This window comes from Orycteropus afer, unplaced genomic scaffold (genome assembly GCF_000298275.1).
Source record: "Orycteropus afer afer isolate SDZICR_OR568_19922 unplaced genomic scaffold, OryAfe1.0 scaffold00318, whole genome shotgun sequence".
Lineage (NCBI taxonomy): Eukaryota > Metazoa > Chordata > Mammalia > Tubulidentata > Orycteropodidae > Orycteropus > Orycteropus afer.
In genome coordinates, this window is record NW_006921905.1 from 570158 (window position 1) to 584736 (window position 14579).

Sequence of the window (14579 nt, forward strand, 5' to 3'; positions counted from 1 at the left end):
ACCTCAACATAAAGAAAGCAAAAATTCTCACAACATCACGACAAATGGAGAAAATATTGAAGTTGTCAATGATTTCATTTTACTTGGATTCACAATAATTCCCATGGATGTAGCAGTCAAGAAATTAAAGGATATATTGCTTTGGGAAAATCTGCTGCAAAAGATGTCTTTAAAGTTTTAAAAAAAACAAACATGTCACTTTGAGGACTAATATGCATGTGACTGACCAAACCCATGGTATTTTCAATTATCTCATAAGCATATGAAAGGTGGAAAATGAATAAGAAAGATTTAAGAACAATTGATGATTTTGAATTATGGTGCTGGCAAAGATATTGAATATACCACGGACTTCCAGAAGAACAAACAGATTTGTCTTGGAAGAAGTAGAGTCAGAATGCTCCTTAGAAGTGATGATGGCAGACTCTGTCTCACTTCTTTGAACATGCTATCAAGAGGGACCAGAGAAGGACATTGTAGTTGGTAAAGTAGATATAATCCATCTAATTAAGAGCTAATTAGATGGACTGACACAGTGGCTGCAATGATGGACTCAAACACAGCGACAACTGTGATGATGACCAAGAGCCACTTCTGTTCTGTTCTGTTCCCTCATTCGGAGCAGGCACTACTTCTGCAGAACACATTCCATGTTTCTTCTTGCCCTTTTGCCTCTGCTCCTTCCCCAGCAGCATCAGACCCGGGGAACAGCACAGATGCGGTAGCTGACAGGGGAAACAGTGAGGCCCATTCTGCCCTTCAGGCTCAGCTCCTCATTGTCTGGGGGCCTGAAGGTAAATTTTTGTACAAGGGAAGTGAAGAAAATAAACAGCTCAGACCTGGCCAACTGTTCTCCAAGGCAAACCCGTTTTCCTGAAAGGCAAAAACATAAGATTGAACTATCTTCCTTGGTGGAGGAGGTACCTGGCAGGGATTGAAACTCTCTTGCCCATCCTACCAAGCCTGAGCAGAGGATAGACCTGCTCATCCCAAGGCTTTATTTATAGCATGGTGTTTAATCCTGACAATGATTACAGTAAACCAAGGCACAGAAAGTTAAATCCAGATCATAGACCAAAATTCCATCAAAGTTCAAGCAGGGGAAGCACAAGAGTGAAGGTACCAGGTGTTAAATAATAAGGGGACCAAGGCTGATCTGAAGAGCTCTGATGGTGTAGTGGGTGGTATGTGACTGCTAGCCAGAGGGTCAGTGATTCAAACCTACCAGCTGCTACTGGGAGGGGAAGATGAAGCAATCTACTTCTGTAAATATTTACAGCTTTGGAAAACCAATGGGGTTCACTATGAATCACAAATGACTCAACAGCAGTGGGTTTGGTTATTTTGTTTGCATTCATCTAGAAAGTGGATGTCTAGCCTAAAAAAAAAACACAAAATACCAAACCCACTGCTGTCAAGTCAATTCTGACTCATAGCGACCCATTGGATTTCCGAGGTGGTAAATCTTTGCAGAAGTAGATTGCCCAGTCTTGCTTCTGTGGAGTGGCTGGTGGGTTTGAACCACCAGTCTAGCCTTAAGGCTTAGAAAAATTAACAAAGAACAATAACCAAAGCAGATAACTAAACATTAAACTAAAAACCATTAATAAACTGAAAACCAAACCTAACCCACTGTCATCAAGTTGATTCCACTTACAGCAACCCTACAGGACAGAGTAGAACTGCCCCATAGGGTTTTCAAGGCTGTACATCCATACAGAAGCAGACTGCCCCATCTTTCTGTCATGGAGTGGCAGGTGGGTTCAAACCTTAGATCTTTCGGTTAGCAGCTGAATGTCTTAACCACTCTACCACCAGAGCTCATATAATAAAAGCAGACTCCAAAGTAATACAAAAAACCTCTGTGTTAAAGTGTTCAGTGCTTGAAAGGAAATACCTCAAATGCATAAACAAGTAATTATCAGAACTGGGGTTGTAATGTGCAAGGCAGCTCTGCTGGGTGAATCGTGGCCTCTCAAAATTTATGTCCTCCTGAGAACCTCAGAATGTGACCTCTTTTTATTAATAGGGTCATTGCAGAGCTAATTAGTTAAGATAAGATCATACTGGAGTAAGGTGGGCCCTTAATCCAATATTACTGGTGTCTTTATGAGACACACAAGAAAAAACACCATGTGACAATACAGACATACACTGAGGTGCCAAGCACTGCAGAAAATTGCTAGAAGCTAGGAGAGAAGCACAGAAGAGACTTTTCCTCAGAGCCCTCCAGAAGGAAATAACCTTGCTACATCTTGATTTTGGACTACTCGCTTCCAGAAATGTGAAAGAATAATTTTTTGTTGTTTCATGCCACATAATTTGTGATACTTTGTCAGAGTCATCCTCAAAACTAATAAAGAACATTTCCTTGCATTATATTTCCCTCCTTAATTATTGGGAATCTCCCAGACATGTATCGTCCACTCCACTATAATACCCTCTCTGTCTCTTACAGCCATCCTTCTTACACAGAGGTCCTTCCCAAACAAGGGCCTTTGCTTCTAATGTTGAGCTGAAGGCTGATCTTTCTCTCCACCATTCACACATGGCAGTGCCCTGGCCACCCCGTTGATACAAGTGTAGAGAACTGGAAGCAGAGGGATGGAGACCCAATTCAACTACTCCCACTCTCTAGCCACATGATTTGGGGCAAATTAAGTAATCTCTATAGGCATTAGTGAAAATATGTATGTGTGTGCATGTGTGTGTGTTTGTGATGAGAACATTGTTTTATATATTGCATACACTAGACACTGAATCCAAATAGACCAGGTCATTTACTAACTTATACAGTAAAATAATAATAAATATTCTAGCTGTGAAATAACTTATTAAACTGATCTGCAAAATACGTATGTTGAGACTGTGTAAATAAAACATTACTCATTGAACTTTTATCCACCTGTTTTAGCATCTATTTCTGTTTCTTGGCTGAATTACTTGCTACTCTGATGGTTGCTGAATGGTGATTTTCTAATTCCATCACTTCTTCCACATTTATTAGCTGGAATACTAGGAAATGCATGATCTCTTCCCCATTTATTTAGTTATCCATTCATTCATTTAAATCAGTATGCATTAATAGATTCCTATTTTTAATGTAGTGCCTAATGCACTTGACTGCCATCCCGAAGACTGGAGGTTCAAACCCATGAGCCACTCCTCGGAAGGAAGGTTGGGCAATCTACTTCTGTAGTGATACTGCCTTGGAAACCCATGGAGAGGTCTCTATGAGTCAGGTCTGACTTGACAGCACATAATAACAACAACAACAACATTTTTATCCAAAGGGTTATATTCTGATACTATCAATATTTATTTTGATTCTTAAGATATTTCAGGTTTGGTCATTAGATGCTTATTCAAGACTCTTATTTCCTTCCTTCCTGCCACAATAAAATATTCTAGGCTCCTCATACATTTTCTTTTCTTCTGCTCTGGAATCAGTCATTTTCCAGGAGCCATGGATCCTTTTAGTGGATAATGATAATGAGAGACTAAGATCTGGGTTTTAAGGGTGCTCGCTGATGTCAGGGTCCTGGTGCACCCAGGTCGTCTCAGTGGACTCAAATGGGGAATATATATGTATGCATATGTGAACACATGTACAAATTTGTGTATAAACACCCACACTTACATCGATATATCAACTGATCTATATCAATCTATCATCACCCTCTAACTATATAAAACCTCAGTCATATCAGTAACCCCTGATTCTAATCCAATACAACAGAGTTCACTCTATTTCCCCCTTTCCACATTTGCATCTCCCTCCCATTGTTCTCAACATAGTTATTTATTGGATTCATCTTTTCCATATATAACTAATCTCCCATCATGGCCACGGGCACTCTGTGCAGACCCCTCCTCGTCTCGCTTGGGCTCTGGCACCTGCTTTAAGCTTCTGCTGCCCCCTTTCTTTTGTGAATTTCCTCCTCACCCAAGTTGTGCTACAACAACCTATGCCAGCCACCACCACCACCTCTCTTATGTAGGTTATACAGATTTACAGTAGGGGAAAAAAAAAAAAAAAACCATGAAAAAGAAAAGTATAAATAAGAAAATGAAAGGCGTCAAAGATGTTTGTATTCCTATAATCCAAATAAAACTTTGGCTAACATTTTGACATATTTACTCACAGTCCTCACATGGTTTCGCTTGCAATGCATGGTTACAAAACTGGTTTTATTCTCTGTAGCCAATTCTATGAGGAACCCTGCTGGTGCAGTGCTTAAACCCTCAGCTGCTAACTCAAAGGTCCACTGTCTGAATCCATCAGTAGCTCCATGGGAGAAAGATATGACAGTTTGTTCCCATAAAGATTACAATCTTGGAAACTATGGGACAGTTCTACATTCCTTACAGGATTGCTATGAGTTGGAATCCACTCAACAGCAATGGATTTGGTTTGGGTTTAGTTAATTCTATATACTGGTTTTGCTACCCTGTATTTTCCTGTGTAATTAAATATTCTTTGAACAACTTTGCTCTATGTCTCTATTTTATCCTCTGCTATAAAGACCTGTTAAGGGAATAAAATTAGATAGTACATGTGAAAGTATTTATAAACATAAATGTACTTCACAGCTATGTCATCATTATATTCTTTTATGTTTGTTTCTCCCAAGTGTGTGTCTAATTCATCTTTCATCTGTTCTTTATCTCTTTACTTATCACAAATAGAAAAATTAGCAAGTTTGTTAAAATGGTGCAGAGTCATCGTATTATAAATAATTGAATTGAAGAATCCATCTATTGTGACAAAACTGAACCTAGAGTTTCAAGAACTAGGATTAAAATACTGTTTCTGTCAGTAACCAGCTGTGTGGATGTGAGTAAACCATTCATTCTTATGGAGCTACACTTTTATCACTTGCCAAATGAGACAGAAAGTACCAGTTTTCTTTTAAAATCATGAATCTTAGGGGTATCTGACAACAAAGGTGTCACCTAGATTAAAGGAAATGTGGACTTTCTCTCTGGTGTTTCTACTAACTGGCTTTCACTAACCAATTGGGTGAGTTACCTTGTTAGTAAAACTAGAGAGTTGACCTAGGTTTTTGGCAAAGCTCTTTCCAATCTTTTCTCTTATGATCTCATTTTACTTAAGACATGAGAAACTAGATCTTGCCTTTCATGAGGCTGCCAGCTATTTTGGTGGATCAAATAAGAAGGAAGGACTTATGTAGGGCAAAGAAAATATGAATTTGTGGTAAAAGCGCTGCAATCTGTCCTGATCATGGACATGAGATAATTCCATACCTCACCATCTTTTCCAAGAAAAGGGAAGGAGCTGTCTATATCTCACATCTTCAGGGAAGCTATATTAGAGAGAGTTAGAATACAAGTGAGGGAAAACAACTGTCTGCCAAAGTTGGGAGTGTGTTGGAAAAAAAATAGCCAGTTGGGTGGACATTTTGTTAACCCACTGGATTTTCAGGTTTCGATTTCGTGTTTCACTTAACTGATCCTCATTCTGTCATACTTTTTATGGGGTTCCCCAGGGCAACCACTTGCCTTCTCTAAATTTCATTCTCAGACATTGGCAAGACCTATTAATTGAAAAACAAACAAACAAACAAACAAACAAACAAATACCTCCAATGTTCCTAACTCCTGTATCCATGTCCTTTGTAGTGTGATTTCATAGCTCTTCCTATTAAAAATTATAGTCATTTTCCCCTCTAGTTAAGCTGTGTTCTCCTAAAATAAATGTTAGAACCTTAACCCCTATGCCTATGGAAAAGGTCCCTGAGTGGCACAAATAGTTTGTGTTTGGCTATTAATTGAAAGGTTGGCAGTTCAAATCCACCCAGCAGCACAGCAGCACTGGTGATCTACTTCCATAAAATTATAGCCATTGAATCCTATGGAGTGAAGTTCTATTCTGAAACCAGTGGAATCAGTGTAAGGTGGATCTGACTGGATGACAATGAGATTTTCTAATACTTGTGGATATAATGTCCTTTGGCATTAGGATCTTGTTATATTAATGAGGCCACATCAGTGTGACTACAACCTTGTGCCTTGTCAGCTCTACTATATACTTGGGAATTCTTATAGAACACACAAATACACTTGTAGAAACATTGTCTGCTATCCCTATACATGGTTTTGGGCACACTCCTCCCTCCACAGACATATCTAATAGTTCAGTCTGTCCACCCATCTATCCACCCATTTATCGATGTTTGCCTTCACTGACAAGTGATCCTTGCTATACATGAGCCCATCATGCACAATGGTTCATCTTTGTTGTCTATACCTTCCATGCACCTCTCTGTCCTCCTCTTTCTTGATGCCACTGTGTTGATCACTCACATTTGGTGCACTGCCATTCTCTTCATCTAATCAATACTTGGTTCGACCTATTTAACAGTGCTCTCTCCCCTCCCTTCCCACCCCTGGTAACCATCAAAGAAAATTTCCTTCCATATATAGACCTTTCCTTGACTTTTTATAATAATGGACTAATACAGTATTTGTCCTTCTGTGATTTACTTTTTTCACTCAGCATAATGTCCTCCAAGTTCATCCACATTATATGGTTCTTTGCAGATTCTATGTTATTCTTTAGGATTGCAGAGTACTGCATTGTGTGTATGTTCCATAGTTTGGTTACCCATTCTTCTGTTTTTGGGCACTTAGGTTATTTCCATCTTTATGCTATTGTAAATAGTGTTGTGATAAACATGGATGTGCATATATTGGTTCTTGTCCTGGCTCTCACATCTTTAAAATATATAACTAGTAATGGAATGGTTGGGTCAAATGGAATCACCATACTGCTTGCCACAGTGGTTGTATCGTTTGACAATCCCAGCAGCAGTGTATGAGAGTCCCAATCTCTCCACATCCTCACCAGCATTTGTTATTTTCTGTCTTGTTGAACTTTACTACTAGTGTTGGGGCATGATGGTATCTCATTGTTGTTTTGATATGCATCTCTCTAATGGCTAATGATTGTGAACATTTCTTCATATATTTGTTGGCCGTCTGAGTATCCTCTTTGGTAAAGTGTCTATTCATGTCTTTTGCCCATTTTTTAATTGGATTATTTGTCTGTTTGAGGTGTTGGAATTTTCTCTTCCATTGGTCTATGTGTCTGTCATTGTACCAATACAGCCAGTTTTGACTACTGTGGCTGTATACTAGGTTTTGAGATCTGGCAGTGTGAGACCCCCTACTTTGTTCTTCTTCTTCAATAGTGCTTTGCTTACCTGAGATCTTTTTCCTTTCCATATAAAGTTAGTGATTGGTTCACCCATATCCTTAAAGAATGTTGATAGGATCTGGATTGGGATTGCATTGAATGCATAGATTGCTTTGGATAGAATTGACACTTTCACAATGTTCAATCTTCCTATCCATGAGCATGGTATGTTCTTCCATTTATGTAGATATCTTATGGTTTCTTGAAGTTGTATTTTGTAGTTTTCTTTGTACAGGTCCTTTGTTTCCCTGGTAACAATTATTCCCAAGTATTTTATATTAGTAGCTATTGTAAATAGTATTGATTTTCTTATTTCCTTTTCAGCAATCTCTTTGCTGTTGTTTTTGATGTTGTTAGGTGCCATCGAGTCGTCTCTAACTCATAACGATGTCATCTACAGCAGAATGATACTGCTCAGGCCTGTGCCCGCCCCACGATCCTTGCTATACCTGAACCCATCATTTCAGCCACTGTGTCAATCCATCTTTTTGAGGGCCTTCCCATTTTTCGCTATCCCTTCACTTTACCAAGCATGATATCTTTCTCTAGGGAATGGTCCTTTCTTACAACATGACCGAAGTAGGTGAGATGAATTCTAGCCATTCTTTCTTCCAAGGAGCATTACAGCTGCACCTCTTCCAAGATGGATTCTTTCATTCTTTCAGCATTGGATTTCAGCGTGGATACTTTCAGCATTCTTTACCAACACCACTACTCAAAAACACCATCTCTTCTTCTGTCTTCCTTTTTCATTGTCCACCTCTTACATGCATATGATGTGATTGAAAATACTATGGCTTGTGTCAGGAGCACCTTAGTCTTCAATAAAATGTCTTTGCTCTTCAGCACTTGAAAGAGGGCCTGTGTAGCAAATTTGACCAATGCTATATGACATCTGATATCTTGACTGCTGCTTCCAATAGTGTTAATTGCAGAACCAAGTAACATGAAGTCTTAGACAACTTCAATCTTTTCTCCATTATTGTGATGCTGCTTATTGGTCTCATTGTGAGGATTTTTGTTTTCTTTATATTGAGGTATAATCCATACTGCAGACTGTAGTCTCCAATCTTTATTAGGAAGTATTTCTAGTCATCCTCACTTTCAGCAACCAAAGTTATGTCGTCTGCATAACACAGGTTGTTAATGAGTCTTCCTCCAATCCTGATGGCACATTCTTCTTCATATAGTCCAGTTTCTCAGATTATTTGCTCAGCATACAGATTGAATAAGTTTGGTGAAAGGGTACAACCTTGACACACCCCCTTCTTGATTTTAAACTATGCACTGTCCCCTTGTTCTGTTTGAATGACAGCCTCCTAGTCTATGTAAAAGTTCCTCGTGAGCACAAATAAGTGTTCTAGAATTCCCATTCTTCTCAATGTTATCCATAACTTGTTATGATCCACACAACTGAATGCTTTTGCATACTCAATAAAACACAAGTAACACCTTTCTGGTATTCTTTGCTTTAAGCCAAGATCCATTTGACACTAGCAATGATATCCCTTGTTCCATGTCCTGTTCTGAATCCAGCTTGCATTTATGGAAGTTCTCTGTTAATATACTTCTGTAACTGTTTTGAATTATCTTCAGTAAGATTTTATTTGCGTTTGATATTAATGATATTGTTTGAGAATTTCCACATTCTGTGGGATCACTTCTCTTTGGAATGGGTACAAATATGGATCTCTTCCAGTCAGTTGGCCAGGTAGCTGTCATCCAAATCTCTTAGCATAGCTGAGTGAGTGCCTCTAGTGCAGTATCCATTTGTTGAAACATCCTGTGGATATTCTGTCAATTTCTGGAGCCTTGTTTTTCGCCATTTCCTTCAGTGCAGCTTTGACTTTTTCCTTCAGTACCATTGGTTATTGATCATATGCCAACTCCTGAAATGGATGAATATCAACCAATTCTTTTTGGCACAGTGCTTCTATACTCTTTCAATTTTCTTTAGATGTTTCCTGCATCATTCAATATATTGCCCACAGAATTTTTCAATATTGCAACTCAAGGCTTAAATTTTTTCTTCAGTTCTTTCAGCTTGAGAAATGCCAAGTGTGTTCTTCCCTTTATTATGGTTATATCTTCTTCAATCATTTCATAATCCCCTTCCTTGTGTCACATGGTGGTTTTTGTCTTAAATCCAAATTTATCAGAAATTAATATTGTCACTCCTGCTCTTTTTTGGTTGCCATTTGCTTGATATATCTTTTTACAACCTTTGATTTTTAGACTATTTTTTTCTTTCTCTCTAAAGTGTGTCTCTTGTAGACAGCATATTGATGGGTTATGTTTTCTTATCCAATCCATAACTCTCTGTCTCTTGAGTGGTGTATTTAATCCATTGACAGTGTAATTATCCACAAGTATGAATTGGTTGCTGTCATTTTGTTATGTGTTTTTTCATGGTGTCCCTGGTTTCTTCATTCTATATTATTTTCTATGCTGAGCTCATTATGTGTATGAATCATATTATCATTTCCTTCATTGCTGTTGTTTTAGTGTTTGCTAAATATTTGTGTGTGTCCTCTTTTTTATTGTGATGTGAAGGTTTATCATTTTTCTTTGAGGTTACCATGTGACTTAAAATTTCCCCCCTGAATTTAAAACAGTCCATTCTATCTTGCAACTTTCTTGACTTCCTCGCCATTTAGAAGTTCTGTAACTACATTATTTTTTTCCCTCTTTTTGGTTTGTAGTGGTCTTCATTTGCCAATTGATGTCTCTGGTTCCCTGTTTACAATCTAGTAAGATTATTTTACTTTGGATACTTCTAAGCTGTGTTGGTCATGTCATCTTGTGTATTAACGATCAGTGTTGTTTGCTATTATTGGTTCTCTGTTCAAAGGACTGCCTTTAGTATCTCTAATAAGGTTGGTTTGGTTATAACAAATTCCCTTAATTTCTGCTTGTCTGGAAATCTCCTAATTTCACCATCATATTTGAGGGACAATCTTGCTGGGTATATGAGTATTGGTTGCAAATTATTCTCTTCTGAGGTTATAAATATACTATCCCATTGCCTTCTCACTTGCATGTTTCTCTTGAGAAATCAGAGCTTATTCTTATTGGTTGCCCTTTGTAGGTAACTTTTCCCTTTTTCCATGCTGCTTTCAGAATTCTTTGTCCCTGGTTTTGGTGAGTTTGATGATGATATGCCTTGGTGATTTTCTTCTGGGGTCAAATCTGTTTGAGGTTCGTTCAACTTCCTGAATGGATGTATTCTCATCTTTCATCAGATCAGGGAAGTTCTCTTTCAACAAATCTTGGACAATTTTCTCAGTGGTCTTCTTTTTCTCTTCCTGTTCTGGAATTCTGATTATATGTAGATTATTCCTTTTGATAGTATCCCACATAAATCTTAGGTTTTCTTCATTTTGTTTTGATCTTTTTTCTGATTGATCCTTTTCCAAATAAATATTCAGGTATTTGTCTTCAATCTCATTAATTCTGTCTTCATTGATTCAATTCTACTCCATTGCCCTTTCAATGTGTTATCTATTTCTGAAAATTTAGTATAAATATTCAGTATTTCTATCTGTAGATTTTGTATCATTTCTAATTTTTCATCTATTTTGTTATTTTTTTCTTGTATTGTCTTCACAGATTGTTCTAGGGTTTTTTCTGGGTTTCCTTAATTATGTCAGTGCTTTCCTTGATCTATCTCTCAATCCATTGAAAGTACCTAAATATAATTCTTTTGAATTCCTTAATAGGGAGTTCCAATGCTGTGTTTTCCTCAGGGATGTGTTCTGGGTCTGTGTCTTGCTCCCTTGTTTCTACTGCTTTCTCGTGCTTCTTTTTGTGGACTGTGACGCTCTGTTGTCTCTGAGACATTGTGACTTTGTTGTATTTATATTTAATATTGATTGTATGTTGGAGTGATTTGACCAAGATTTTCATTTTATTTGGGTCTTTTGGATGTCTCTGAGTAAGCAGGGTACTGTGTCCCTCTATTCACTAGCTGGCAGCACTTATGCACTCACCCTGTCTCCTGGTGTGTGTGATAGACAACATGAGTGGCTGCACAGACCTCTGTTAACTGTTTGTGAAGAGCAGTTAAGGTTGAATCAGGCTCATACTGGTGGTTGTGAATCATTGGCCAGTTGGTGCAAAAGGCAATGGTGGCTCTCACTCAGTAAGTGGAGCAGCATGAGGTGTGGGTGTGGTAGTGTCATATGGGCATAATTGCTGTCTCCTTTCCAATCCTCAGTGTCCCGTATGTCCTTGTCATCCTTGGCAAATGGAGCCTGCTCTTAGGTCCCTCGAAACTGAGAGAACACTGTCTCTTTAAATATCCAAAATGGTCGAACCATTTGTAAACATTCAGAATTGCTGCACTCCTCAGATAGCCAAAAGTCCACAGCTCTACCTCTCTGTCTACCTCTCTGCTGCTTCTCCTTTTATTCACCATCTACCAGTGCAGTCCTCACTGCAGCCCTGGCTAGCAGAGCCTATTTTTAGGTTAGTTCTTAGGTCCTAATACCACTTGGCAATATCCAAGCTGTACATGCCATAAGGATCACTGACAGTCTGCAGCTCCCTATTCCTCCTTTTTCAGTGTTTTCATGTGGGTTCTTTTCCTATTTGGAGTTTAGTCCACTTCTGTATCTTTCCTTTCAAAGCTCAGGGCTCCAGGATTATCTTCTTTATCTGAGTTAACTGGTTTCTGTTTTCTTTGTTAAAGAGGGTCTGTGTAGTGATTTTGCCTTTTCTGCCATATTACTATAACTAGTATCAAGATACTATTTGTGATATCAAAGTCCCAGCAAGGCAGTGTGTGTAGAGCTTTCTTGTGTTTGAGCTAATGCAGATAAAGAAATTTTTAGCAGGGGAGATATGAGTCAACTGCAAGGAAAAGCATCTGCCATATGAAGGAAAGTTATCCAGGCATCACTCAGCCTAGAACGATACTTTTTCTCCTAAAGCCATAAACATCTGTTAAGATTTCTCTCCTCAACATTGCAGCAAGCATCAGGTGAAGGCATTTTTGGGGAGTATGTAGAGGGCCACATTTCTAGCATTTCAGCATTACATGGGTCTGGTGCAAGAGACAAAAAAACAAACCAAAGTCACTGCCATTGAGTCAATTCCACCTCACAGTGACCCTTTTTGGGTTTCCAAGGTGGTAAATCTTTATGGAAGTAGAATGCCCAGTCTTCCTTCCATAGAGTAGCTGGTGGTTTGAACTGCCAGCCTTCTGGTTAGCAGTCAAATGCTTTAGGCATTACCCTACCAGAGCTCCTTAGTGCAAAAGCCAAGGAAAATGAATATTTCTAATAATTGAATTATACAGCTGGAAGTTTCTGCTGTAACACAAAATTTGAAGGTATAGGTATTGGTGACAAGAAGACTGGAAGATATTCCTAAGTATGAGCTTTCATTATTAGGAAGTGACTTGTGTAAAATGAACAATGGTGACAGAGAAGCAGATGAAGAAAGACAAAGAGGACATAATTAGAATTATCTCAGATATACTGCAGGCAATGCAGCACAGGGGAAAAACTTGAGCTTAGTAGTCACACCAACATGGGTTCAAATTTCAGTTCTTACCTTTCTCTCTGAGCTTTAGTGCTATCATCAGCAAAATATGCTATTTCAGAAAATTAATGTATATTTTATTTAAACTCAGGACAAGCCAACTGTCATGCATTCTACTTTACAGGTGCTGTGCAGAATTTAGTTATTGTTAGGAGATAGTACTAGAAAGAGCACAGGCTTGAATGTTCGAAAAAACTGGTTGGCATTGAGTCCTGGAGCTGCCACATATGAGTTTTATGACATTAGTTGGCCATACTTAAGCCCTGCAACTTTCAATTTTCTTATCTTTATAGTGGAGACCATAATTTGTACATTGTAAAGCTGCACTTGAACATATGCTCTATGACAGCACCTTTATCGTTTCTATATTATTCACTGTCACATCCTCAGGGCTGACTGCCTGATGTATAATCAATGTTCAGTAAGTATTTATGGAAGTAAGGGATTAGCAAATTATCTCAAACAATGCATGTGACATATCTAACTCGATACCTGGATTATACTAAGAATTCATGTTATTTAATTTATCATGTAAGGAATTAAATAAATTAGTTTTTAAAAAAAAAAAGCAGAGTAATAAAAGTGAAAAACCCTTTCAGAACTGGAGGCCTTGGAAATATGAGCGTTTTCACTGCAACCTCTGTAGGTTTAGGTTTATATTTACCATGTAAACAATTCACTAGATTTTAAAAAGGTAATTCAAATGTAAAAAGGCTAAAGAACCTCTTCAGGGAATGTTTACAGAGTAGATCCTAATTTAGTTCAGTCCATGACATTTACAGTCACTGACTGACACCCAGGATGGTGAGTAGCCCCTCCCTTCCGCCTCTCCATATTTCCTCAGTATATACCAGCTCTATTTCTACATGAGGGAGAAGGCCTTTAAAAAGAAGTTGTTATGAAAAGTTGAGTTGGCTCTGACACATAACGACCCTCTCTATAACAGAATGAAACACTGCCCACTCTTGCGCCATCCTCATAATCCCCGCTATGGGGATTGTGATATTTTAGGGGATATTTGAAAACTCTATGAAGAAGCCAGATGTCCAACCTTCCTCTTAAGCAAAAGGCACAGTCTGGGTTTCTCTGTCCTCTATACTCTGAATGGAGGAACAGAGGATACAGTCTCCATTTGAGGCAAGGGAGGGCTCAGAAGGGAAGGGACAATTTAAAGCAAATCCCAGCCCTGGGAATTTTCACTTTGTCTCTTAGCAAGATGGAGACATATTGGGTGGGGCCATGTGGAGACATTTCAACTAAAGCCAAAGACAATGGGAGTACAGTAGGGAAGGCTGACGAGGGACTCTGGATCTTCACACTCCTATTTATTACAACTCACCTATTGAAAAAGGCAGAAAGGCTTCCCTTTTCTTAAACTGTCCATTCTCCAGAAAGTGCTCCGGATTGAATGTGTCAGGGGTGGCCCACTCTGCAGGGTCCCTGTGCAGTGCAGTCAGATTGGTCAGGACCATGGTCCCCTAGAGAAGGCAGCAAAGACTCAGGCAAGGCTCGACTCATACAACACACATTCACAGAGGGTGGCAGTCCTTGGCTCCCACATCCTGACCACACCTAAGCCCATGGTTTCCTGAGCCCAGCTCCCCAGGATTCTGCTCTTTGCTATGGGACAGTTCACAGTGATGGATCAGAATTGCCTGCTGGGAATTTTACATATTACTGACTGTTGAATGTACCTTCTCTAGAGGGACATGTCAGTGTAGGACTTGGAAGGGAACATGTATGCAGCAGTAAGAAATAATGGAGCAGGTGGCCAGATAGCAATGTCCTAAAATCAACCCACCTGTTCACTGAGAGT

The 14579-nt window shown here is 38.8% G+C and overlaps 1 protein-coding gene across 1 annotated transcript in view; it reads right to left on the reverse strand.

Annotated features, from left to right (window-relative positions):
• Positions 1 to 694: 694 nt before the first annotated feature.
• Positions 695 to 14579, reverse strand: part of LOC103206450 (cytochrome P450 2J2-like) — a 55477-nt gene continuing 41592 nt past the window's right edge. Inside the window, exons 8-9 of the mRNA XM_007951906.1 lie at positions 14103 to 14241; positions 695 to 873 (exon numbers count right to left, since the gene is read on the reverse strand). Coding sequence (XP_007950097.1) covers positions 695 to 873; positions 14103 to 14241 — 318 coding nt within the window. The remainder of the gene's footprint in view (positions 874 to 14102; positions 14242 to 14579) is intronic.